Here is a 25989-nt window from a genome sequence, read left to right as displayed (position 1 = left end):
ACTCGTCAAACAATGAATGAAATCGTCTGTGAACCGCGGCTTCAAGTTGAATCGAAAGTTCCGTTCCTGTCTTTCCACCAACCGACCAACCAAAGAATCTCTTCACATTAAATTCGAAATTTAAAACTTTGTTCCACAAATCATTAACGCCACAGAAACGCGCTTAATTTGTTTATAAACGAATTTTGTTGAGCCCCAGAAAACCCATTCATTTCTTGTGAAACAAAATACTTTATGTCGACTTCCGTCACATAAACAACGAACAGAAAATCTAATCATATTTTTTTCTGTTGTTAATAAACACAAAATTCCTCCAAATTAAATTTATTCAAACGAGAAAAAAAAATTTCTTCGAATTGTTTTGATACGCAGTTTTCTTCGGTTTGAACGAAAGCAACGCTGTGATTGGTCGTTCGTGCGATCGTTTCTCTGAATTAACACTTCACTTTGACTCCGCCCAATCCATAGTGTGTGCACTCTCTCATTTCTTTGTTTGCCTTTGTATACACTGCTTGCCTTATGTTTGCTGTATTCCAATAAGAAATCAGCCAGAAGGCCAAGCGGTTGCTCAAAAGAGGACATGCGCATCACTTTCAACGAATCCTGTAGATAGCCCTAACGTTGCTTCTGCAGTAGATTTTTCGCAATAGACAGCGATAACAATTTTGATTTATAATAATTTTCGCTCGAATTTGCGCAGAAAATACAGAACGCTTCAGGGCAACCAAAGGAATTCGAGTGTCTCAGTTGAAGTTGCATGGTATTTTCATTGGCTATGTTTTATTCCGTCAGATTTACTGATTTATTTATAATGAAAAAAAAAGAGAGAAATTGACGTCAAAATATTATTTATAAACTCTAGCTTGCCCCAAAGGTTGTTTGTGAATGAAAGAAACAGAGCACAAAGGCAACGCGCGTTGGCAACGAAATATAAGAACAGAGAAGCAAAATGTTCGCGATGTGTCTGCAGACAAATATACTTACCGCTTTGTTGATTCAGTGCACATAAACAACTGAATTTGTTGCATTTAGAGTTTTTTGTCACAATTTTGCGCTTCAAGTATCACGCACAAAACTACGTTCAATTCTTTTTTCGCATTGAAACAACAAGACTTTTTATAGTTCAAGTGGAGTGTACCAAAGCGAAGCAAAAGCAGAGAAAAGAGAATAAAGAATTGAATGAAATCTTCAAGAATGTTTGAAGTAGTTTCTTAAAATAGGTTTTGTGCATCGACTTTTCACTAAATACGACGCTAATGTAGATAAGCTAATCTCTTTATGCTGAAGCAATTACAGTGTTTTCATTGCTAATAAATGCGATTATATTCAGTTTCATTTGTATTCATGCCAATGGGTTGTATTTGCAAGGACGTGGAAAAGCACTCGAGAAACTCGATGGGGTGTCGATCAAGTCTCTTTTCAATTGTAACGCAAATTTGCTGGAATCGAAAAAAGCACACGCCAAACAAAAATATACGCTAAAAACTGAAGGGAAACCAAGATGAAATGTGAACTTAACGGAAGCTTCGTATCAACTTTTCAAACTAGAACACATAACTCATCGATAGATGGCGTTGGACGGTAAAATTACGAATTCTATTAAGAAGTATAATAAAAAAAACGTCTTTTGTAGAAACACAATTGATTTATTTCAATAAAAACAACCCAAAGATCAGAATAAATAGAGAAAAGAAAAGTATTTTCTTCGACAACAAAAAAAAAAAAACGATTAATCCAAACGACATCCATTTCAGCAAGGCATTCAGTTTATTAAATAAGTGTTCGTATTGTTACTGAGCTTAAAATACAAGTTTTGTTTCTCACTTCTTTTTTGTTTTGTCTTTAAATAGATCATTTCTCTCATTCTAAACGTAATTGTGTACAGTATCAATTCAATCGATTAAAACAAGTAGTGTGTGTGTGATTTTAGCCATGTGATTTTAAATGCTCGTGGCTTTATTTCTCTTATACATGTCATGCATCCGAAAATTCATTTCCTAGTTGATTAGTGTAGTTCCTTTTGTTTTTTGGCAATCGAGCATACAAAATCGCATGGGAATGCTAAGAAAATGGAATCGAAAAACGATTATTTTTTGGGGGAGAGGGGAGGGAACTTATAACTCTATCACACGTAATCCAATTGAATGGTCATATGCTTAATGCCGATCGATTCAAATATCATTCGAGTTTGTTTCGTTACGTATTTGGCATCTGCATTTTCCGATACTTCTAATTTGATGGCGCCCACATACACATCACTGCATAAAGTCCAAAAGTGTGGCTCTTGCACGCTGTACACACCAGCAAGACCAGTCAATTTCTGGTAGCATTGTGACAGTGGATAGTCAAGGTTTGGCGGTTGTCGCATCATCAATACTTGAGCAGACTCTTTGATCAGACCGATAACACTGGCTGCAATCAAAAGGGCAATGAAAATGGAACAAATTGGATCTGCTCGCATCCAGCCGAAGAGATGCATCAACACGGCCGATATGATAACACCAACCGAACCCAATGTATCAGCAAGAATGTGGAGGAAAACACCGCGCATAATTTGAGAATCACCTCCACTTATTGGTGCCGCCGGGGTATGATTATGACTATGGCCATGTCCGTCATGTGAATGACCATGATTATCCATGAAGTTATTATGCGAATGGCCATGATTATTCATCAATAGATCATTGTGTTGGTCATGCGAATGCGATGAATGGCTGTGACCATGTCCGCCTCCTCCGTGCGAGTGTCCGTGGCCATGTTGGAATGCATAGATACCAATCAAATTGACAAGGAACCCAAGTATCGACACAACAAATAAACGCTCATGTTTCACCTGCAAAATTATATTGAGTTAAAGAGGATTGTTTTTATTGGATGTATTTTAAATGAAATCTCTACCTCTGGTGGTTCAATGGCGCGTTCAACTCCCTCTGATAATATAAAGAACGAAATAAATAACAAGAACAAACTGTTCACAAAGCCAGCTAACACTTCGGCTCGTACATAACCATACGAATATTTGTCATTGGCTTTCCATTTCGTGATTACTGACGCAACTAAACCGGCCATCAATCCAGTACAATCGAAGAACATATGGAACGAATCGGATATCAAACCTAGCAATTTAAATAAAATCGTAGCTTTAAAATTTAATCGGTCATAAATTTTTTATATCGTGTAATAGAAGAAAACACTTACCCAAACTATTAGTTGCAATGCCATAGAAAAGTTCTACAAAAGCGAAACTCAAGTTCAACAATAAGAATAGGAAGAGATTCCTTGAATTACGATCGGAGAATATGAGACGCTTCCAATCATTCAGTTTGGTTTTGATGCGATACAAAAGGCTGCGATGATCTCGATGTGTGAGCGGAAGCATTTTGAATCACTTTTTTTTCTATACAATTTATGTGAAGTGGGTGATTTGGCTGTGGACGATAAATACACGTGCGGACTGGAAGATTGATGTGATGTTAAAAGACACTCGAAAAATGTCTCTTGCGGCCAAATAGCCAAACCTGGAAAGTAAACAATGATAACATAATGTATGAGGAGGGTAACAATTGTAAAAAAAAACCAACACAAAAGAAATTGAAGTGTGACAATGATCAACAAAAAATTATCACTCATTACACGTTCAGAATGTAAACTTTTGACGACAGATGCGTGTCTGTTTTGATAAGAATATTAATTGAAACGATGACGAATGACACCATTCCAGGCCTATTCATTTGGATTAGACTCAACATTTTTTATCAATTACAACTTTAAGATTTCTATTTTGTACTTGTCTACGTGTCACTTTTTCTTCGTTTATTGTTTGCTTTTGTGAAAAATCAAGCATAAAACGAACGATATAGTTGTGCATAAATTAACGCCCGTATCCAACATATCATCAAAAATCAATTATCAACAGACAGAGCGTCTAACCTCAACATGCATTAAACACGACACCGATTGCAATGCTTCTTCCGTGCATTCATTCTCACAACAATAAACAATTGAATGAAACGATTTAAAAATTCACTGGAAAAAATGGGCTCAAGTGCACTGAAACCAAAATACATAATATTTATGCAGTTTTTTTTCCCTTCGTTATGGTTGTCGGCGGCGACTCAACTAATACGATCATCATATTCGCATAGCACAATAAATTTGATTGCCACTACTATGACCATCAATCGTAAGATAGTATGTCAATTTCAAAGAATAAATTTGTGTCTTAAATTACCTTTTTTTATCTCGTTATCTATGCACTTAAAATGTGTTCGGCAACATTTTGAAACAACGTTTTGCTTCGGCTAACTTATTTATTCCCTTACTTTAATGACGATTTTTATGAAATTATCCCTTTTTCTCACTTAGAATATATAAAATACACTTTTATTTTTCACAAATCAAAATCAAAGTTGACACAATTTGGCGGTGATTTCGGCAAATTACCTTCTGTTTCGGTATTCAAACAACAAGGCATTTATCACACAGACTAAATTGTGTCGAGCACGTCATCAGTATTTTCCGTGTATTTTTTTTCCTTCTTCTTTTCGTCTCAGTGCTGGTTTAGTTTGTGTGAACTGTCAAAATAAACGTACAGCTGAATTCAGAAAATATAACCACTTTGTCAGCAACTTGGTGCACGGTGACGTTTCAAAGCAGACACAACTGTCACGCACTTGACATCGTTCATATGGTTTTTTTTTGTTTCAAAGTATTCTTTTAGGGAATTTATCAAATTGCCGTTTATCACATTACAGTTTTTTTTTAAATCATTCATTTAAAATATGAAAAAAAAACAAAGAAAAATGAGAGTTTCAGCCATAAGAATTTATTTGAATTTTTCTTCGGTACAAACACATGCTGCTTCTATGTATATGTAATTTGACTAAATCAATGCGATGTACTCGTTCAGCTGACCAGATGAGTTCAGCTGAGGTCATTTGAACAGCTGTTAAAAATTGATAAAATCATACTCGCGCTTCATTCGTAATGTTAAGCGTAAGATTTTCTTTTTGTCATCCCAATGCGCCTTGCCACGATCTGGATCCGTTGGTTGAACCAATGGCAATTTTAATCGATAGACTGGCGTTCGCAAGTCAATTTCATTCTGAGTAACGTCCAATTGCATTCGATCAATGCTGACAATTTCTTTTGGCATTAGGATTTCCAAACACAATTCTTCACAACTTGATGTTGCCGCCGTTTTATTGCCCATTTGCAGATAAATATCCTCGGGTGTTACGGATTGCTTGTATACAATGCGATATTCGGGTGTGATTCGATCTTCTAGTTCATCATCATTCACAATGGCATCCTGTTCTTCCCATTCGACTACGGTTTGGTTCAGTGCAGTATTTCTAAAACGTTGCCTTTCTCCCAAAAGGCTCGATGCTGCTGCTTCAGCTGACGATTTGTCATCGTTTTGACCTTGAGTTATGGAAGTAGTCGATGGTGTTGAAAATTTTATACCAGTACTTGGAACACGGTCGTCGGGCTCCTCGTCAGACGAATTTCGCTCCGGCTCAGTTAATAAATCTTGAATTAATTTCAAATTACTCGAATTTTCAAAATAATCCATTTTTACTCTTCACAAAATCTAACTCAACTCGAATGGTGTCAAAATCACTGAAAAAAACATCGATTGTCACCCTAGCAACCTCTTATTTAGAAATGTCGCAGGAACCCTTTTAAATGTGCATAGCAACAAAATTTGTTAGTATGAAAATTCAGTCACAAAAAAAACTAGTTTGTTTGTTAGTGGGATTAATTCCGATTGAAGTTTTTTTCGAATCAATTTTTCGAAAAATTAATTTCCTGAAGGAAGAAAAATTTGAAAAACCGAAATTCTCGAAAAAAATAGAAATTCGTCCAGTCAAAGATGGTTTCATTGAACAATATAAATCAGCACATAAGTGCTGTGATGGAGACGATGGGCTGGCCAGAGGATGCATTTATGCCAATTGCAAACAATGAAAACAGGCAACTCATGGAAAGTATTGAGCAGCAGATGGAAGCAAAGAAAATGAAGACCGAACATCGTGAGCAGCTCAGCGAAAGAGTGAAAATGTTGAGAGAGCATTTTCAAAATGCCCAAGTTGGAGTGGTACAAAATTTGGTAAGATCAAATAATAATTTTTCGAAAAGGAACAAATAACGTCACTAAGCGAATGCCATAAAAATTGATTTGAAAATATTCCTTTGCAGAAACTACTTGATGCACATCGACGACAATGCGATAGCGAATATCATATGTTCAAGTTGGCTGAGAATGAGCTATCCACATCCGATAATTTGAAGGCGGATGTCAAAAAGGAAATTATCGATTTGGATGGAAAAAATCATAAAATCGAAAGTAATTGTCAACAAGGGAACACATTTTATATTGGATTTTATGAAAAAAAAAAATCTCATTTTCACAGAGGATATGAATCGGCTGAATGAGAGAATAGACAGTCTCGGTACTGATATGCAGTGGATGAAGAATGCGCTCATCGAATGGGCCCAGGCGATCGATCACGATGATCAAACAAATGCTCTGATTGAAAAGTACTGTAAGGAGGATAAGAAAAGGGCTGATGTGAGTGAATCGAAAATATTTATACGTTTATCTTAATCTTTTTTTCATTGCAAACAAAAATTGATTTGATCTTCTAAAACAAAATCACTGCAGACATTTGAGGTGCGACGACAAGCAGCACAAAAAGCAATTACAAAGAATAAGAGTCGCCTGACCGAATTGGAAAGTGAGAAACAATCACTTGAACATGTGTTGGATCGAACGAGCAATTTGTATCGACAAACTGTTCTTGAACGTCGGCAAATGACTGCGACATGGACAACGGCCGTGAAATCATTGAATGCGCGTAACATTTCGATTCGTGAAACGATGGAGGTAGATGACATCCCATTTCATTGAAAAATTAAGAACAAATAAGTAAATATTTGAGCCTAACATTGATTAATTGCAGAAAATAGCACAAACAAAAATGCTTGGCGAGCGTAAAACCATTGAGTTGAAGGAGCAATCGGAATTTCTCAACCAACAAATCCAAAACAACAAAGAAAGTGAATTTATGATTGCCGAACTAAATGAGCAAATTTCCAGAGTTAGAATTCTATTGGGTCGACACATCGATGAGATTCAATTGAAAACAAATGATTTGATTACGTTGAGGCGACAAATGCAACACGACACCAATTGCTTGCAACAAATGCGGCAAAAAAATCATAAAGCCAGTATTGAATATGATGAAAAGACCAAGCAGATTGTTAAATTGAAAGAAATTGTCAATGAGTTGGCATCGAAGGTAGGGAAAATTCAAGATGAGAAAAATAACGCTGAATATCGGTTGAGACATTTGGACGAACTATTCGAAGATGAAGAGAAATCAATACACGCCATCGAATTGGAAATGGTCAGGCTTTCACAGATGGTTTACCGATCGAGTCAAATCATACAACAGCAAAACGACGAACAAAAATTGATTGAGGTTCGTTAAAAAAATGTGTAATTGATTAGAATAACAAGTAAATTCAAGTAAAAATGATTCATTCCAGACTGAAATACACACCTTAGAATCATCCATAAAAGCCATAAGCGCCAACTATTTGAATCAAGAGAAGGAGCTCGCCCGTCAAATGGAAATGCAATACGATATTGTAAGATGGTTAAAAATTAAGATCATAATTGTCCAGAAAACTAATACACCTGCATATTTCAGCATTTCAAGGCATTCAAAATGGAATATCGTGTAGCTAAAATGCAAGGCGAATTAAAGGAAATGGATCCGGAATTGATTCAGAAATATGAAACGCTTCAGCTATTATGTACAAAGACTCGCGATAAACGCGACAGAGTCAAGAGGGAATTGTGTTCGGCTGAAGAAACCGAACGCCGGTTGAAGCCGTTGCTGTTTGAAAATCAAACCGAACACGTTGAATTGATGAACAAGCTTCGAAATCGGCAGTCAGAGTGTGAGGCTGGTCTACGATTGATCGGTTGTAATCGTGAACAGTTGCACGAACGATTAGTGGAACACAGTTTGCTGAAAATGCGAGTCCACCAAATGGCCGAGATGTACAACAAGCAAATGGAGAAGTTCTACGATTTGGAACAACATAAATTACAGTTACAACTGGCGGTTGATGAGCGTTTGATCGATTTGCGGTGCCAAATGGATTTGTTGGCCAACAAGCGAAAGCATTTACGTGCCGAACGGGATCAATTAAAAGCGGATATCAATGAACGGAAAATCAAAATCGATGCGTTGAAGGCACGTTTCGAGTTGACCAATGAGTTGCTTGGGAGAAATGAAGATGGAACCGCAGTTAGTGCAATTCAATTGAAAATGGAAACAGCACAAGAGAAAGCACTTCTTCTGGAGCAGGGCAGTAAATTGAATGAAAAAGTCCTGAATGCTGAAGCTGACATCAAAGCATTGGAAAATACTTTGATTCTTCTGAATTTCTCAAACGATAAATACAAACGGAAAATGGGACAAGTGCAGGATAATGGTAACACTTGGTTCAAAAGAGGATTTTGAATATTCAATACGTTACTAATTTATTCATCATTTTCAGAGGAGTTCAATGAAAAAATGCAAAAACTTAGCAACGAGTATGCGACTGCATTGAATCGATTGAAGTTGACAAAAAATGATTTTGAAAATGAAACAAAAAAACTAAACGAATTACAACGCCAGTACGAACATTTCGAAATTGAACTGGATGAGATTACACGCAATCGATTGGAGAATAATGATGCGCTCATAAAAATACACAAAGAAATAATGGAACAAAATTCCAAGATTGAACGGGCCAAACGTGAATTGAAAATTGCCAGAAAGGCGATGATAAAGAAAGTTGGCGACCGAGAATATGTTCGATTGCTTGAGGTTCGTTGATTAAACGGGATATATTTTGTTTTTGGCTTTAAAAAATTTAGTTTGTGGCAATTTGTGTCTATGAATTTCTATTATTTGCTCAGAAAAAAGATTCTTTTTGGGAAAAAGAAATGAATTTGTATGAAAAATATTTGATTTTTGTAGAAAGACCTAACAACAAAGGAGATTGAAAGCCGAAACACGGCTGCACTTAACCAACTGGCCGATATGATTGACACCATACCCGGTTTGAGTCTAATCGTTAACAAACTTCTGTACGAAAAAGGCTTAGAAATTCCGATGCATAATCAAAGTAGTCGAGAATCGATATCGCTGACACGAGTCAGAAGCCGAGCGGCTTCAATGCGTAGCTCGGGACGAGCAAGTGAATGCAGTCTGACAGTCAACAGCCGTGAAGATGATGGAATTATTTCAAGACGTAGGTTCCACATTGATTTTCAATTCTCTTCCAACACATTTTAAAATTTTCTTTTAATTCAGTGTCGCAACGTTCATTTGTAACCACGTCATCGAGTGTATCGGGAACATCGACGACCAAATCAACAAATAAATCGGGGAAAAGCATGACTCACACTTCGTCTTCGTTAAATTTCCGAATTGAAGGACAATCTATACGTGGCGATAAGCCGACAAAATAAAATGAAAAAAATCTGTTTGAAAAAAAATCATTTCTTTTGAATTTCCCACACAGAATCGATGCACATACATTATCCATATGACTTTGTAGCCAACTTCATACCCTATTGTAAAAATGGCAATTGTAAACAGAAATGACATTTCGAATAAACATTTGTTTTGTGTCCAAATATAACTTTGAATTAAAGTAGTCTATTGATTGGATATTTGAAACCAAAGTTTTCACTTGCCAATGGATAGAGAGTCATAATGGCATCAGCTGCGTATATTCCCCGCAATAATGAGAATGGTTTGTAATAAAAGTTATCACATTGGAATTTGATTTTGTAATATTTTTCCTCTATTTTAACAGCACTCGAATCACCCAACTGGCGATTCCGGTGTGACTTTTGCCCAAAAATATTCTACATGGAAGACAGTTTCAATGAGCATACCTTAAAGCATTTCGAAAAGAAAAACTGTCTGAATTGCAAAAAGATTTTGATCCGTATCGGTAGTAAGTGGTATGAACCGCACATTGATGACCTACAAATAGATGAAACAGAGCAAAAAGTCGAGTTTATTGATTCAATGGTCAAAGTTAAAGTGGAAAATTGTGAAGATATAACTGAAATCAATGATCCGAATGAGGATGACACAAGTTCTCATAACGACGTCAAATCGGTATTGTTTGATGTTCCAATCATCCCCGTTGTTAGATCCATACAGTTAGATGAACATCGAACTAAAGTACGGCATAAACCATATCGAAAACCGATGAAAAAAGATCCAAAAAATTGTACAAAATCGCCTGAAGCTGGTCTACCGAGAAAGAGAAAAGTGTCCCGAATTAAATGCCGAATATGTGATAGACTCATCCAAAAACACAACTTTGAAAATCACTTACAGAAGGCACACGTGCCAAGTGTAATTATGTCGAAAGAAAAGAAGGAAAAGATCGAATGTGAAACATGTGGTAAATCATTTGCCAACAGTCAAAACCTAAAAATCCATCAGATGATACACAGTGGAACCAAACGATTTGGTATATATTCAAAAGATGCTTTATTTTCATCCGATGAAAAAAAATAATTATTTTTATCTTCAATTTTCAGTGTGCACTTATTGTGGTAAAAGTTTTCGGCAACTATATCATCTGACCGAGCATATGAATGCTCACACTGGGAACAAACCATACGAATGCAAGGAATGCAAGAAATGTTTCTTCAGGCTAGTGACTCTACGCACTCATGAACGAATTCACAGGTGAGTGTTTGGTACGTAGTGATACTGAAATGCCTTTACTCGCAGTGAAGAAGGTACACTCACATATCTAAAAATCATCTAATTCTAAAACTCTCTCTAATTGCATTCACAGCGGAAAAAAGCCATACAAATGTTCGATTGATGGTTGCGACAAGGCTTACGCTCATAGCATCGACTTAAAAAGGCACAAATTCAGCGCACATGGTATTTATACCAAAAAACACATTTGCTCATTTTGTGACAAAGTTTTTCCGGAAAATAAGCTTTTAAAAAAACACCTGGACTCTCATTCAACGGGTAATATTCGATAGGCAGCATCTGGATTCTAAAGGAATCTCTGTAAATCGGATTAAGTTTTTAGACTGTTACTACTTCTAATTAATTCAAATAAATAAAACATAGTATTTCCATAGGAACGTTCATGAGTCGGATTTATTCATTAAACTATTTTTCAGCCAGTGGCAGTCATATCAGGAAAGACAAAAAATTCAGTCATGAACCTTTTGCATATGTTTTCGTAGAAATTTCGGTTCATAGAAAACCTTTGAACACTTTGTACAATTGAATACTTTATCGATGATTCCGTGTGCTGATCGTTTGTGGCGTTTCAGATCTGTGTTGTACGCGTACGATTTCTCATTGCAAATATCGCATTTATATGGCTTCTCACCAGTGTGTGTGCGCTTGTGGAGATTCAGTCCAGAAAGGGTGCGGAATGATTTGCCGCAGACTTTGCATGTGCACGGTAGTTGATTCTGATGAATCAGTTGATGCCATTGCAGATTTGACGGACGATTGAACACTTTGCCACAATCCTTGCACTCAAACCGCTGCTTCTCCAAGTGGATTTGATTGATGTGCGATTTCATGATGTAAACATTGGAAAATGACTTGTGACAGTATTCGCAAATATTTGCAACGTTGCCTTTCTTCTTCTCCTCGTGGAATCGATTGACGTGCAGTTTGAGTGAGCGTACGGAGAAAAATGTGGTCTTGTGACACACAAAGCATTCATATGTGATATTGTCAAGTTTCGTTTTAGCAACACACTTGTTGCTCAAACGATGATGCTCGAACTGACGATCGCCGACCAATATTTCGCCACACGTAGAGCAGGTGTACGTTTTGAAATGGTCACCAATGTGTGTGTTACGATCATCTCGAGATGTGAACTTTTTGTCGCAAATATCGCATGAGTATTCGATCTGTTTGACGCATTGAATTTCAAGAAACACTTCTGTTGTTGTCTCATCGTCCGGCACAACGTATTCAATTTCAGTTTCACAACCATCGTTCAGGTCCAGTTTCGGTACGGCCCAGTCATTGAGTTCTTTGCTGACATTCACTGTGAACATGTATGCGGGGAAATGAGCGTCGCAAATGGCATGTTTCTTTTTAATCCCCTTTACATCCATGTTTATTGCATCACACCACGCCTTTCGACTTGAAAGTAAGAAAAAAAAGGTCAAATGAAGACTTTTCTCTAAGGGAAAATCATTTCGAATATTTGAAATCTTACGCTTTTAAATCAGTTGGAAATCGATGGAATTCAACCAAGCTAGTTGGACTCAGGATATTTTCACATGTTTTAACACAACATTTGGTCCCAAATGGAATTTCGGCGCTCATTTTTTATTCGATCCAATATTTTGTCGTCTGGAATTGCTCACTCAGAATTTAATAACTGTTTTTTTTTAGAATTTCTTTTGTTTTAGGGACACGCAAATCCAATAGGGAAAGCATACGATTTGGCTTCATCAAGAATAATACACGAAATATGTCAGTGTAGTGACAGTTGTCGGAATTCAGCAATTGACGGTGACAACCCTGCCACTGACACTGACGTTTCGTGTATGGAATTTGTTTTTTTAATATAGCCTTGTAGGATTCATCGTAGCATTTTTGTACACAATTCAGATTAATTCGTACGATAAAACATTCTAAACATTTTTTAATACAATTGAAACTGAAACATTTTAAGTAGCTGCTTCAAGATGCTGGCCGGTGCATCGCTTGTCGACATTCGAAGGAGACAAATTGATACGCTGAAAATTTTCAATAACAAGTAAGCATTGTTTATTCAGGCATTGAAAATGCATTTTGAATGTCATTCGAAATTGGTTTTAATTAAATTGAATGCAATTTGCAGTGTGATCGAAGTGAAAGCGAACGAGGAATATTCCGTGGGTTTTCAATCGGACGATCGACAAATGGTGCTAAATGTGTATCTCGGAGCAAATTTCCCAAATGATAAGCCGAAAATTGTGGTCACGCCGAAAATACAGCACGAATGGATACCAGATCCAGCGAATGGCGAAGTACAGACCGCCCCAGGCCTACGAAATGTAAATGAAATCATGGCTCAAACGCTAAAATCAGCTCTTAACACATTTTTCCTTCATTTTTTACAGTTTTCATTGCATTCCGATCTTGGACGCGTTGTTCAAGCGATAATTCGTGAATTTGAAAAATTTCCTCCGTCTCTTTGGCCAAATGCCAGCGCAGGTAGTGTTCAACCAAAGCCGGCTCAACCGCATTTACCCGAACCGAACAAATCCTCCATTCCCGAATTGTGTAATTTATCGTTAGAAGAGTTGCAAAAACTGGATCAAGATCCACAATATCTCAACGATTTCGTCGATGAAATCGGTGTTGTACAACGTCTACAAAATGATTTAGACACTATAATTGAAGATATAAAATCAATGGCAACTGAGAATTTGACACGCGAACAACACTTGCAACGGTTGCGATCAACCATTGAAGAAAAGTTAGATGAATTCCGGAAGTTGGGTGGATCGTATGAATCGTTGAGTGCACGATATCAAAAGAAATCAGAAGAATTTGCTCCGCAGCATATAAAAGAACTACTACAAATTGCTGTATCTAGTGCAGACGGGATCTGTGAAACGTATGTCGAACAATTTTTAAACGGTTCCATTGATGTGCAACAGTTTCTTGATCAATATCGTGAAGCTAAACGGGTTAGTACATTACGTAAGGCAAAAGAAGAACGACTGACACATCAACTCAATGAATTCGAACGCGCCACTTTTTGAATGATTCCTATCGATATACGTAGGTATTTTTAACCAAATTGTAATTATTATGAACAGCGTGTAAATCGCAAGTAAAATAAACATAATTTTTTGTATGAGCTTATCAATTTATTATTGCATTAGCAAATTGTGTAGATGATGTTGGAATAAACGATGAAAATCAATGTTGATTGGTAATTGGTTTTTTGATTTTGGGAGCTACAGAGCAAATTAGAAACCCGAGAATCAGACTAGAGGCATTTCACTCGCATTCGAATACATGATCATTCGTGCACGAATCCTGCATTCGCAAAAAACAGTATAAGTATTTGCATTCGCACCATGTATTCGTACTGCCGCGCGAGCATACGCGCGACTCCGCATATGAAACGTATTGAAACACTCGCACATGTATTCGTCGCGAATGCGCTCAGTTGCGATGAAGTGTCAAACACAGTCAAACATGTGGAAAGATGTCAGACGTGTTTGAAAAATTACAACGTGCATTAAGTGAACCTCTACCAGAAATTTTACAATTAATTCTCACACATTCTGGATTTGATATAGAAAGCGCATTAGCCACGTTAAATACAAGCATTTGCGGTCGCAGGTGTCCGATTTTTTGCAAATTTTTTTCCGTTTGATTACAATTCTTGATTAACTGTGGCAACTGGATGATAAACAATCGGTGACCCGGTTTAAATTTAAACTTATTCACATTCTCGTATGATGTTTCTTTGAGAATTTCTGAGTTTTCAATGACATAGTTCTCGATATCTATAATAGCATCGTTGTCAATGGACATTAGAGATGATTCATTTTCGAATGCACAGAATTCCAGGATTTTAATAATATCGGCCGGCATTTTTTCATTCAAATATTTTTCTAATTTGAAAATAACATTTTCCAGTCCCTAAAATACAAAACACAACTTAAATTGATATTAAATTTGGATCGAAATAACTATTTACCATTTTGGCGAACTAATGTAAACAATGTAGTTGCAACGATTAACACAACAAATCAATATAGATCTGTCAAGTGCATTTTTTTTAAATTTATTCACCGTCTAATCACAGACTGAATAGCATAATACAATTTGTACACATTCCATAATTTTACACAAACAGTGACACACCCCGAATCGGATCACCTAGCCACCAGCCCTAATGACTTCGAAGTGGCGTTCTGCGGCGACCGATTGTGTTCACCACCTCTAAACATATATTTCCTCAAATACATTGTTGTCTAAATTTGCTACATTTCTAATGAATATTTGTCTCGATGCTGAGTCTAAAAACGTTTGTTTTACTTTATTGAAATACCTACACGCTAAAATAAACGGTTGGTTACGGGCGTAGTCAGTACCATAAGTCTCAATTCTAACTAGATCTCTGTTTCTCACATTTCTTTGGTTCCTATTGTCTACTCGTCTAGTATATACAATTTTTTCTCTCAGTGCTGCGCTAATCAACTTTCCTAATAGGAGATCATAAATTAAAAATACTGAGGCATTTATACGCCGCCTCCAAAGCGGTTGAATATTCAAATTATCACATCTTAATTGGTACGATGGCAATCTGTAGTTAGCATCTCTTTGGTAAATTCCCCTAAGTGCCCAGATTACAAAGTCTTTCTGTACTGATTCAATTTTGTTAATGTATGACTGGTGATACGGATGCCACACTACACTAGCATACTCCAATTTCGATCGAACTAAGTAAGGCACAGTATAACAGTTTTGCTGATTCTATAGTAAACTTGTGTTTCAGTGTCCGCTTAATAAAACCTAATGCTCCGTAGGCGCTAGCTACTGTTGTATCAATGTGGTTGGCGAATGTGAGTTTCACGTCAAAAATGACCCCCAGGTCTCTGTGTAGCTCAACTCTACCAAACATGTGCTGCCCATTGTTTATCGTGTATTCATATCTTCGCAGGCCCCGGTTGTAATTGACAAGCTGACTACGTTTGACATTTGTATGATCCCTATCGAGAGTGTGGCAAATTCTCAAATGTGCCATTGTGTGTATCATGACGAGTCATTTCAAACATAACCTCATCTTTTTTGATTTTGTGTTGGTGTAACATGCACATTTTCATTTTATTTGATTTTATTATTAAAAAAACACAAATTTTTTTTTTTTTTAAACAAAATAAATGTTCAATCATACGGCATTCATTTTGCAAGTTTCATTTATCCGCATTTCTTGAACCAAATATTTAGCTCGTCCAATGCGCTGATTCTATGTTATTGTATGTTATACCTCTTGTTCTCGCTCAATTGGCTATGTTGAAAATGGCACAATTTCGAATGTGCCAGTCTCCCGATAGGGTTGTTGGCAACCATTGGCAACGAAGCTACTTACCGAGGCTACCGCAACGAGCGCCACAATAGTGGCGGCCTGAAGCCAGGCTATGTATCTTCGTACGGTGATGTTTTTAGCATACGTCATGACGAAACATTTCTTCAGATTAAGGTACAGCTTGTTGAGCATACACCATTCGTACAATTGGTCAATGGCCATTTGGAATAAGCGGGCATCATTCGGTGACGTGATTCTCAAAATGAGTTTTAAATCATCTGCGAACAACAAAACAAATGCATGAGTAACTAAGTCGACAATGTCATTTATAAAAATAATAAAGAGACAAGGTCCCAAGATACTTCCAGCTGGTACACCGGAAGAGACGGTGAAAGTTCTTGACTTTCTGTTGCCGATTCCAACAAACTGTGTTCGGGTTGTCAAATATGTATGGAACCATTCGCATTCGCATTCGCGCAGCAACATTCGGACGTATTTGCTAATGCGCCGTATAGATACATTAAATGGTTATTCGTACGAATGCGAATATTCGGCACGAATATCAGTATTTGCGAGTGTTTATATTCAAATGCATGGCAAAGTATTCGCGCATTCGTACGAATAGCAGTATTCGCATAGAGTGAAATCCCCCTAGGAATTAGAAAACCTCAGAAATTAGAAATGAATTTCAGGTTTGAAAATTTGTATTAAAAATTTCTAATTTCCGGGGTTCATTTCTAATTTACGGGGTTTCCGAATCATTTCATTCAAGACAAAGGGAAATTTACTTCATTTTTAATGAAAAAACGTAATGAAAGTCTTTTCCATTTCTTTGAATAACTATTATTAGCAGATCAGCTTGAGATTTTCGACGTTTACAATGAAGTTAAAAATTAAGTCAAGAAGTAATCTGTTCCATATTGTCTGCGTCAATCATCAATCATCAATCATTAACAAATCGAAACCGATTTGTTCCATCAGAGAATTTGCATATACAAAATTGTATATAGAATGCCAACGTTTTGATATAATAAGAACATCATTTATTTCGGTTTGTTCCGAGGAGAAGTTTGTTCCGAACTAACAGACTTACTATATATTTATAATCACTAAAATAACTGCTTATAAGCATGTATTTACGTACAATGCTTGATTGAACAGTGTTCAATATATTGTTTTCAATGCTTAGGATGAAATTGAAAAAACCTCAGAAATTAGAAAACTCCGCAAATTGGAAATGGCCTCGGGCAGTGTTGGGTTGAGATAAATGAAATTTATCTAGATAATTTCGAGATAATATCTTTTTTAATCAATTTTATCTAGATAATGTCGAGATAATTATCTATCTTTTGTTGAAAAAGGTAAGATTATCTTATCTTTATCTGATGTTCTAGTCAGATAAAAGCCTATTGAAGGCTATGACATTAGTTTTTTTTATAACAGAATTTTGCACTGAACATTTGTATAATTTTGAATAAATCGACAATTGGCTGCCAATTCACGTTTCGCTCCGGAGAGTTTGAAACGATTTTAGGCAGAATAAAGTGAATCAAATAGATTTTAAGGTCATAAGTTTCAAAACAACAAATTTATAATTTCATAACTTCTCGGCTTTGTATACAAAAATCAGTTTTTTCACCAAAAATTCATTTGTCATGGTGGTTTCGAATACATTGTTCAAGCCGAATATTCATATCAAATCTCACATCAGACTCATTGAAGACGGTCTATGAAACTCGAAGCATAGAGCCGAAATTGAAAATTTTCAATAATTTGAATTATTGGAGACATAAAAATTAAAAGAAAAGGAAATAATCTGTTTGTTTTGATGAATGATGAGTCGGACAAACGATTGAGAATAAAATATCAATCAAAAATTGAACGAAAATGTAAAAAAAAATGTCTAAATGTTCCGTAAAATGCAAATGTTTTTCATTCAAAACCCACCCGTTCTACTTATTAAGCCTTCGTTTATCTTAAAACTTATCTAAAATATGACAATAGATAATTAGAAAAATATGAAGAAAAGATGAAGATAAGATAAATCCGCAAAATGAATTTTTCATCTAGATAAGATAAAAGATAATATCTTATCTATCTTATCTGGTTATCTCATCTTAAAATATTATTTCAACCAAACACTGGTCTCGGGACATTTCATTTCTAATTTGCGGTGGCGTACTGTTCTTATGTTTATATGTCCATGTCTTTGTTCAATGTGCTGGCGGCATCATGAATCGTTGGTGATTGTGTGTCAACGCCGATCAAATCAGTTTGTTGCACTGGAACATCTTCATCTGCAAGAAAAATAGCGTAATAAAACTGTTGAATTTTGAAAAATAGGTTGAAATAGTCGAAATAATGTTACCTGAATCGATATTATGTATTGGTTCTGCCAAAGAAACCTCACCATTCGATTTTTCAAATAGATCTTCAATGAAATGTTCGAGTACTTCTTTCGTCACTGAATTCTGGACACTTTCGAACACCACTGTAAAAGAAAATTCAAACAAATATTGAAAATCTCGACAATGCAGCGAAAAACAAATGATTTGATGAAAATAAGGATAGTAAAATTGTACCTAGAGTAGTTTCGCGTTTGGAAACAATTTGTCTTTCTTTTCACACTTGAATTTCCACTGACTATCGCCGTATTCGCACTCGATTATTTTTCTGTCAAATTGAGTAATCTGTGTCGACACTTCCATCGTTGCAAAATGTTGTACCATCCCACCAACATATAGATAACCAACCTCCTTTGTTAAAATACTACAAATGAAACAACAAAATATGCAGTTATTGGGTGTATGCATTAAAAACGAGCGATTTTCGCCGGATGGCACCACCATCGCTGGTGGCATCGCGCAATACTGGTGCCAACTTCATATGGTAGACAGATGGTAATTTTTGTAGCCTGTCATTAGCCCAAAGTGTAAACAAAGCGAAAAATTTAGTTACTAATATGGAAAATTTCGAACCAAAAAAACGTCATTTGCGGGAGCAGTTTTTTTCATACGGGAAAAATGTGAAAAATAGATTATTCTTTATCGAGTGGACACTGGTAGTGAAGAATGGACGTTTCTCGATAGATACAAGCATATCAATCCACATTTTGATCGTGGTTACTTGTCATTATAGGGGGCGCCACAATCACTCCCTCGAAAAAGGGTGATTTTCCATATTTGCGGGGTTGGGGCAGATATGGTGCATTGGAAGGTGGTAGAAACTTATCAAAATGTTAGCTTTTATCGTTCCCAACAGAAACTAATCGGTATATACCAATTTCTGACAGCAAAATCGAAAAATTGACTTATCGCCGCAAAAAAGCGAATTTTTGAGGAAATTTTTTTAATGACTTTTTGACTATCAAGTCCAAAATTTCTAAGAAACTATTAATTTTGAAAATCCTTTATGCCCCCGCTGTAATCCTCAGACAGTGCGCTTTCTTACTACCACTGGTTTCAGTCGATTCAATATCACCTAAGTGGAGGACGGTTCACTTGTTTTCAAAAAGTCAAAAATTGGCTTGATTCGTTCTTGGCCGCCAAGCCGGCGCAGTTCTTTTGGGATGGAATCCATAAATTGCCTGATTTATGGGAAAAATGTGTCGCTGCCAATGGGCAATACTTTGATTGAAATATAATTTCACTTTGTTATTGAATTAAATGATTATTTTTCGATTAAAAAAACGCTCGTTTTTAATGCATACACCCAATAGTTTGCAATATTTTGAGTTGAACATGAAGCAAAAAGATGAGTTGAATTGGCAATTACCCAGCTCCGCTTTTTATGCCAATCTTAAATTTAAATTTAACCGAATTCATGGTCAGTGGTTTCCACTTCATCACTGCATTACATGGCCTGGAATATATGCCTGAAATGAAAAACATTTTAATTGTCTCTTTTTGATCGATTCAATGCTAACACAAATCAATTGATGAATTAATTACGTCGAGGGATGTCTGAAAAATGAGACCAACTAGTTCATGGCCAAGGGACTCGGTGAATTTTGGCGCGAGCAATTTTTTCGCTTCTATCACATCATAAAATTCTTTGAAACAAACATCGAATTATCTGCGTAGTTTTGAGATTCGATCAATGATCATCACCGCAGACTAACAAGTGTTGAAAGTCCCTAATATGCTATTCATTTCCCATTGTTATAGCCAACCATCCCGAAAAACAATTATGAATTGAAACGAAAGTCTCAACATGGAACTACTTCTATTTCAAAGAAACCGAAAACACTAAAAGGGATCGACGACATATGTGACGACGTAATCGATTTGATTCTGTGTCGTTTGGAACTAAAAGAGTTGGCAAACATTTCCGACACCAACAAACGGCTTTGAAATATTGCTGGATCAGTATTTTCTCGAAAATATGGAAATCATTTAATATCAATTGAACGCATTCCGAAGAAGACCATTAACCCAGGATTGTTTAAACGTGTACCGCTCCTTCCGATTATTCATAGGTACAAACAAATCGTTAGGATTGAAGATGCCAAAGTTTGGTTTAAGTTAGTACATAAATGTATTCGCCTCTTTTATACAGATCATCCAGCATATATTCGCCTCCTACGTACAATTGGACCGAGTTTTCCTTTTTATACTCCAAATTGTAATGGAAGCAGCGGACTGTCCATCGTTCTCATTGAATAAGCCATTGATAATTGAATAGCATAGTACCGTCTGAAAATCCAAATTGTGAAGAAATAAAATGCGTCTCTGCAATTGATTTCTTTGCTGACATTCAATCTGGGTGTGTTCCCATTATTCATCGAAATAATTGTTGTCCATATGAAGTGAAATGCCGTATGTTTGATCTTGTTATTCGTATTGCAAATTTACATTTCCTTAATGCCAATTTATTTTACAGCAAATTCTAAAAAAGACGCCATTGATCTGAGTTCAAGCTCAAAAGAAGAAAAGGAGGAAAAGGAAGACTCTGTCTGCAAATTCGGCGATTTAACTTTGAAACGTAATGAAAGTCTCGTTCCAGATAACCAAAATAGTTATGTAGTCGAATGCACCTGCAAAATGCCACCCATTTTGACATGCATCGGATATGAAAAAATTTAACCAATACGAAGAAATGAAATGCTTATATGATATCATACACATACGGAACGAACAGTATCAAATCGTGCAGCTCTTTAGAAAAAATAGAATGTTCAAAGTTTATTCGTTAAGTATGCCTGTTGAGTATTTTCGTTTCGGTTTTTGAATAAAGAGACATCATTTGGTCCACAAAAGATTAGTATGGTTTTTAAATAAAATTTTGAACTCACTTCCCAAAGGCTATGGAATGTGGTTAAATTTCATTGGTTCCAGCATGGTAAATACCATTGAAAAAAGACAAATAATACACAAAATTATTCCCAATTAAGCCATCAATGTTGCATTCAAATTGAGGAATTCTTTTCGTCGCTTCTTTTTTAGCACACCTTCGGCACTGGTACTATTCATCGTTGGCCACACCGTCTGGTTTATTTGTGGATGTTATAGTTCGTATTTATAGCGTCATGTGTTTGTATCGCATGGAACATAGAATTTGACATCGTTAAGCATTCATATACAGAATTTTACATACCTAAGTACCAACTGAGCTGTTCTGGAGCTGCAGTTACATCTTCTTCTTCTTTTTCTTCACAACGTCTTAAATTAAGAAAGCATTTAACACAACTGCCCAACCCAAAGGCAAAAGGAAAAGAAAATAAAGACAATGACGATGACGATGTCTGCATGAACATATTTATGTATATATGCCATTTTTGTATTCTCGTTTGCAGATGCCTGGTGGCCGATCGAATGCGAACATTTATCTATTGGTTTTTAGTTACTCTCTTGAAAACAATGGCATTAGTATTAGCAATTCATTAAACCACGTGTAAACACAGCGCTAAAACAAAAATTATTATCATTAGAAGGTTCTGGAGATTTTTGGAAGGACCTATCTCTGGAACGCTTTGGATACAAAGTGTTTCATTTTTAGTTGTGATTCTGCATATCAGCTGTGAGGAAACTGTGGCCAAGCTCAAGCTCAAATTTGCCAAACATACAAATGTTCGAGCCGAATGACAAAAATTATTGAATTTGAAGTATATAGGTTTTGTTCCAAAGCGTTGCATCTATAGACTGGACGACATAGGATTTTTAGTGTTTTTCATAGAATAAAAAAAACGTTTGAATTAATCAATTTTGAAAAATTTTAAAAACGAGGAGCTGCTGCTTCAACATGCTGGCCGGTACTTCGCTTTTCGACATTCGAAGGAGACAAATTGATACGCTGAAATTTTTCAATAACTAGTAAGCATTGAAAATGCATTTTGAATGTCATTCGAAATTGGTTTTAATTAAATTGAATGCGATTTGCAGTGTGACCGAAGTGAAAACGAACGAGGAATATTCCGTGGGTTTTCAATCGGACGATCGACAAATGCTGCTAAATGTGTATCTCGGAGTAAATTTCCCAAATGATAAGCCGAAAATTGTGGTCACCCCAAAAATACAGCACGAATGGATACCAGATCCAGCGAATGGCGAAGTGCAGACCGCCCCAGGTCTACGAAATGTAAATGAAATCATTGTTCAAATTGAAATAAGCTCTCAACACGTTTCTCCTTCATTTTTTTACAGTTCTCATTGCATTCCGATCTTGGACGTGTTGTCCAAGCGATAATTCGTGAGTTTGAAAAATTCCCGCCACCTCTGTGGCCAAATTCCAGCGCAGGAAGTGTTCAACCAAAGCCAGCTCAACCGCATTTACCCGAACTGAACAAATCCTCCATTACAGAATTGTGTAATTTATCGTTTGAAGACGATATTCAAGAAAACACATTGGATGACAACAATGAACAGACTACGTTCAAGTCCCACAACACAGGAGTTGTAGATAGAAACGTTTTCGGTTTGAATTTAAATGCGTAGTTTTGAGATTCGATCAATGATCATCACCGTAGACCAACAAGTGTGAAAGTCCCTAATATGCTATTCATTTCCCATTGTTATAGCCAACCATCCCAATAAACAATTATGAATTGAAACGAAAATCTCAACATGAAACTACTTCTATTTCAAAGAAACCGAAAACACTAAAAGGGATCGACGACATATGTGACGACGTAATTGATTTGATTTTGTGTCGTTTGGAACTTAAAGAGTTGGCAAACATTTCCGACACCAACAAACGGCTTCGAAATATTGCTGGATCAGTATTCTCCCGAAAATATGGAAATCATTTAATATCAATTGAACACATTCCGAAGATGACCATTAACCCAGGATTGTTCAAAAGTGTACCGCTCCTTCCGATTATTCATAGGTACAAACAAATCGTTAGGATTGAAGATGCCAAAGTTTGGTTTAAGTTACTGCGAAATTTCGGAGAGTACATCAAATGTATTCGCCTCCTTTATTTAGATCATCCGGCATATATTCGCCTCCTACGTACATTTGGACCGAGTTTTCCTTTTTGCACTTCAAACTGGAAACGCGTTTTAGAATATGTTTCCGAATATTGTGCTGATTCAGTGGAGGTAATGGAAGTAGCGGGCTGTCCATTGTTCTCATTGAATAAGCCATTGATAAGAATTCAGAAATTCATCATTCATAAGTGCGACGACATGGGATCATTGGAATTGAATCAAAATCTATGTGCAATGCATTTATCATGTTGGACAAAGACAATCGAAAAACACCTACCAAAATTGACAAATGCTAAGTTGCAATTGACTAGTGAAAGTACAGTGAATTCTTTTTTTTCTTTTTTGCGCATGAACCGACAAATCAAAAAGTTAACATTGGGCATTCAAACACCTGATCATAATTACAACGATCTAATATATTCGTCGATCGATGAAAATTTAACGCAACTGAAAAAATTGACATTATTCATAGGATCTATGCGTGAAAGAGATCCGATGAAACCAATTCCAATTAATCGTCGGTTCAAAACAATTGATCAATTTGCCCTCATGGGAAATTCTTGTGCCCGATTGGAATTATTTGAGTTTAATGATCTCAGGAAATTAACATTAGGAAGAGTTTATAGCATGGAGGATTCATTTAACTTCATATTGCGACATAAAAATTTGAAAATATTAAAATTACACAATTTTTACAATTGTAAAGACGATCCAAATTTCCGAACAATGCTAGAAGAATTACGTGACTTGGTGAAAGTCACCATTATACCTGCTTTGAAAAAAGAATCAGCAATGTGGAAGTCAGCCTTCGGAATGAAATGGGAATGTATGGAATACGAAAATTATGTTGAACATAAAGTTGTTTTGAAATTTTTCAAAAAAGTTTAAAAATGGTACAATCTCATTACTATGTTATATCACTTAATTTCTGTGAATTTTTTCTCGATCTACTCAATTCTTACACAAAATAATTTTATATAAATGTTCAACTCAGTTAATATTTTATGATATCGAAAGAGACAATGCAAAAAACAAGACTATTATTTCGAATAGGAATAGAAAGTCACAATTTGATTTCGATTCATTGTTCAATAAATCGTTTGCATGATAAGAAGATGCATTTCTAAAATTAAGAAAAAGTAATCATTGTATAAAAAAAGAACGGTCGAAATGTTCGAAAATGAACTTCTTGGACGATACAATTTAAATAAAATCTCTTTAGTTTGTAGACACTATAGACTGAGCTCCAAACGAGCATTTTTATTTAAAAAATTTCCTCACAAAACGTCTCCATTCGCATAGCAATAGTCATTGGACGTGTTCACTTTCGATCAGCTGATTCGCATGTATCTCTGTTATGTGAAGCAGTTCATCTATGTGTGACTTCATATGATGAAATGAGACAGATAGAGTCATATGCGTCAATACAGTCTTGTGTATTATGAAAACCATGTCAACAAACAAGGTAACAACAGTATGCGCTTAGCAAACTCCTTATAGTCGAACAATTTAATTGCAATCTTTTAACCATGGATGATTTTGTCTAATGCAGAAAAAGTTAATTTCAATACACATCCGTTCAGTTATGGGAATGTGTTAATTTAACTTTAATGAATAGCCCACACGGTATAGGTATGAATATTTATTTGCCGTTTGATATGCAATTACGCGGTCAGTCGTTGTCGCGAGGGGAAATCACTTGAAAGTAATTGAAATGTCACAAGTAATTATGATAATAGAAAATTAATAGAAAAAGTAATTTTTCCCGAAAAAAGTAATTGAGGTAGATGTCATCAATCGGCATAAACCACATACCCGAAGTATTCTTGGATACATTATCGTAAAAAATAAAAAATTAATCGTTTATGAAATAAAAATGAAGATGAAAAAAAAAATAGTTTGGTGTGGGCTCGATTGCGTTTTTTTCCCAAATGCGATATGACTAATGAAATTTGTATAGAAACCTTATTAGAGATACTCAACTAAAACTTACTTCAAGCTCAATTTTATATCTTTCGCCATTTCAAAACCAATGTCGTTTTCAAGAACGAACCAGATATAATTTTCTATTTCAAATTCTATTTTTCGATATGAGTGTAGTGGTTTGTTTAAAACGTTTGTTTGTTGGTTTGACACTGTCAAACTTTGACATAAACGTCTAATTACTTTCGTAATTTACTGAAGTAATAGCGTGCCAAAAAGTAATTGAAAAGTAATTTGAAGAGTGATTTCCCCCTCGCGTTGTCGTTGTTATTATTGGCCAATGCATATTTCAAATGCTAATATTTAGATACGAAAATGATTCAAAAGTTCAGTCATCTGTAAATTAGATTGAGCACTGAGCGTTGAGTTGATTATTTTCGGCCAACGTCCGATTTTTAAATTTGAATTGGACGTAGGAAAAATGCTCCCCACACTTGATGCATCTACATAGAACT

At 35.9% G+C, this 25989-nt stretch overlaps 6 protein-coding genes and 1 long non-coding RNA gene across 8 annotated transcripts; 3 read left to right on the top strand and 4 right to left on the bottom strand.

Moving 5' to 3' along the window:
* Window positions 1-1748: 1748 nt before the first annotated feature.
* On the bottom strand, window positions 1749-4432 carry LOC129572620 (zinc transporter 7). The gene is made up of 4 exons (XM_055452628.1): window positions 4232-4432; window positions 3199-3518; window positions 2899-3116; window positions 1749-2833 (listed from the first exon to the last, which is right to left on the bottom strand). Exons 2-4 carry the CDS (start codon window positions 3377-3379, stop codon window positions 2126-2128), a joined length of 1107 nt encoding a protein of 368 aa, XP_055308603.1. The 5' UTR covers window positions 3380-3518; window positions 4232-4432; the 3' UTR covers window positions 1749-2125.
* Window positions 4433-4803: 371 nt separating this feature from the next.
* On the bottom strand, window positions 4804-5575 carry LOC129572656 (dynein axonemal assembly factor 6). The gene has a single exon (XM_055452669.1). The coding sequence runs from the start codon at window positions 5573-5575 to the stop codon at window positions 4949-4951; it is 627 nt and encodes a 208-aa protein (XP_055308644.1). The 3' UTR covers window positions 4804-4948.
* LOC129572609 (coiled-coil domain-containing protein 39) lies at window positions 5159-11197 on the top strand. The gene is made up of 14 exons (XM_055452617.1): window positions 5159-5709; window positions 5858-6112; window positions 6202-6349; window positions 6417-6574; window positions 6668-6889; window positions 6966-7487; window positions 7555-7656; window positions 7719-8511; window positions 8578-8891; window positions 9045-9318; window positions 9381-9825; window positions 9889-10560; window positions 10631-10781; window positions 10894-11197. The coding sequence occupies exons 1-11, from the start codon at window positions 5689-5691 to the stop codon at window positions 9536-9538; spliced, it is 2967 nt and encodes a 988-aa protein (XP_055308592.1). The 5' UTR covers window positions 5159-5688; the 3' UTR covers window positions 9539-9825; window positions 9889-10560; window positions 10631-10781; window positions 10894-11197.
* On the bottom strand, window positions 11186-12558 carry LOC129572630 (zinc finger protein 14-like). Its single transcript, XM_055452638.1, has 2 exons — window positions 12301-12558; window positions 11186-12224 (listed from the first exon to the last, which is right to left on the bottom strand). Exons 1-2 carry the CDS (start codon window positions 12408-12410, stop codon window positions 11270-11272), a joined length of 1065 nt encoding a protein of 354 aa, XP_055308613.1. The 5' UTR covers window positions 12411-12558; the 3' UTR covers window positions 11186-11269.
* Window positions 12559-12600: 42 nt separating this feature from the next.
* On the top strand, window positions 12601-17929 carry LOC129572645 (vacuolar protein sorting-associated protein 37A). Of its 2 annotated transcripts, XR_008688473.1 has the most exons (4): window positions 12639-12846; window positions 12931-13126; window positions 13193-15738; window positions 16232-17929. XR_008688473.1 is itself a non-coding variant. In XM_055452658.1 (3 exons), the coding sequence occupies exons 1-3, from the start codon at window positions 12776-12778 to the stop codon at window positions 13838-13840; spliced, it is 915 nt and encodes a 304-aa protein (XP_055308633.1). In that variant the 5' UTR covers window positions 12601-12775; the 3' UTR covers window positions 13841-17929. The 2 variants fall into 2 exon arrangements, 1 of the variants encoding a protein (XP_055308633.1); XM_055452658.1 differs by having other exon boundaries at window positions 12601-12846; window positions 13193-17929.
* A 14-nt stretch (window positions 17930-17943) lies between these two features.
* LOC129572677 (uncharacterized) lies at window positions 17944-19007 on the bottom strand. The gene is made up of 3 exons (XR_008688479.1): window positions 18705-19007; window positions 18491-18613; window positions 17944-18419 (listed from the first exon to the last, which is right to left on the bottom strand). It is a non-coding gene; the product is annotated as an uncharacterized LOC129572677 (long non-coding RNA).
* An 843-nt stretch (window positions 19008-19850) lies between these two features.
* On the top strand, window positions 19851-24788 carry LOC129572665 (vacuolar protein sorting-associated protein 37A-like). The gene is made up of 4 exons (XM_055452678.1): window positions 19851-20939; window positions 21004-22433; window positions 22503-22698; window positions 22764-24788. Exons 2-4 carry the CDS (start codon window positions 22363-22365, stop codon window positions 23052-23054), a joined length of 558 nt encoding a protein of 185 aa, XP_055308653.1. The 5' UTR covers window positions 19851-20939; window positions 21004-22362; the 3' UTR covers window positions 23055-24788.
* Window positions 24789-25989: the final 1201 nt, after the last annotated feature.

This window comes from Sitodiplosis mosellana, unplaced genomic scaffold (genome assembly GCF_009176505.1).
Source record: "Sitodiplosis mosellana isolate CC-2019 unplaced genomic scaffold, AAFC_SMos_1.0 Smas_scaffold_1, whole genome shotgun sequence".
NCBI classification, from domain to species: domain Eukaryota; kingdom Metazoa; phylum Arthropoda; class Insecta; order Diptera; family Cecidomyiidae; genus Sitodiplosis; species Sitodiplosis mosellana.
The sequence above is the reverse complement of the archived record's forward strand: the minus strand, read 5'-3'. Positions and strand labels throughout refer to the sequence as shown.

Bases quoted from the DNA above. Each gene is read 5' to 3' on its own strand.
- LOC129572609 (XM_055452617.1), top strand. From the start codon at position 5,689: ATGTGCATAGCAACAAAATTT. The intron at 6,113-6,201 runs GTAAGATCAAAT...ATTCCTTTGCAG, and splicing joins TTGGAGTGGTACAAAATTTG to AAACTACTTGATGCACATCG. The intron at 6,575-6,667 runs GTGAGTGAATCG...AAATCACTGCAG, and splicing joins AGGATAAGAAAAGGGCTGAT to ACATTTGAGGTGCGACGACA.
- LOC129572665 (XM_055452678.1), top strand. From the start codon at position 22,363: ATGCTGGCCGGTACTTCGCTTTTCGACATTCGAAGGAGACAAATTGAT. The intron at 22,434-22,502 runs GTAAGCATTGAA...TGCGATTTGCAG, and splicing joins CTGAAATTTTTCAATAACTA to TGTGACCGAAGTGAAAACGA. The intron at 22,699-22,763 runs GTAAATGAAATC...ATTTTTTTACAG, and splicing joins CCGCCCCAGGTCTACGAAAT to TTCTCATTGCATTCCGATCT.
- LOC129572656 (XM_055452669.1), bottom strand. From the start codon at position 5,575: ATGGATTATTTTGAAAATTCGAGTAATTTGAAATTAATTCAAGATTTA.
- LOC129572645 (XM_055452658.1), top strand. From the start codon at position 12,776: ATGCTGGCCGGTGCATCGCTTGTCGACATTCGAAGGAGACAAATTGAT. The intron at 12,847-12,930 runs GTAAGCATTGTT...TGCAATTTGCAG, and splicing joins CTGAAAATTTTCAATAACAA to TGTGATCGAAGTGAAAGCGA. The intron at 13,127-13,192 runs GTAAATGAAATC...CATTTTTTACAG, and splicing joins CCGCCCCAGGCCTACGAAAT to TTTTCATTGCATTCCGATCT.
- LOC129572630 (XM_055452638.1), bottom strand. From the start codon at position 12,410: ATGAGCGCCGAAATTCCATTTGGGACCAAATGTTGTGTTAAAACATGT. The intron at 12,225-12,300 runs GTAAGATTTCAA...CTTACTTTCAAG, and splicing joins TTTCCAACTGATTTAAAAGC to TCGAAAGGCGTGGTGTGATG.
- LOC129572620 (XM_055452628.1), bottom strand. From the start codon at position 3,379: ATGCTTCCGCTCACACATCGAGATCATCGCAGCCTTTTGTATCGCATC. The intron at 3,117-3,198 runs GTAAGTGTTTTC...TTAAATTGCTAG, and splicing joins CATTGCAACTAATAGTTTGG to GTTTGATATCCGATTCGTTC. The intron at 2,834-2,898 runs GTAGAGATTTCA...ATAATTTTGCAG, and splicing joins GCGCCATTGAACCACCAGAG to GTGAAACATGAGCGTTTATT.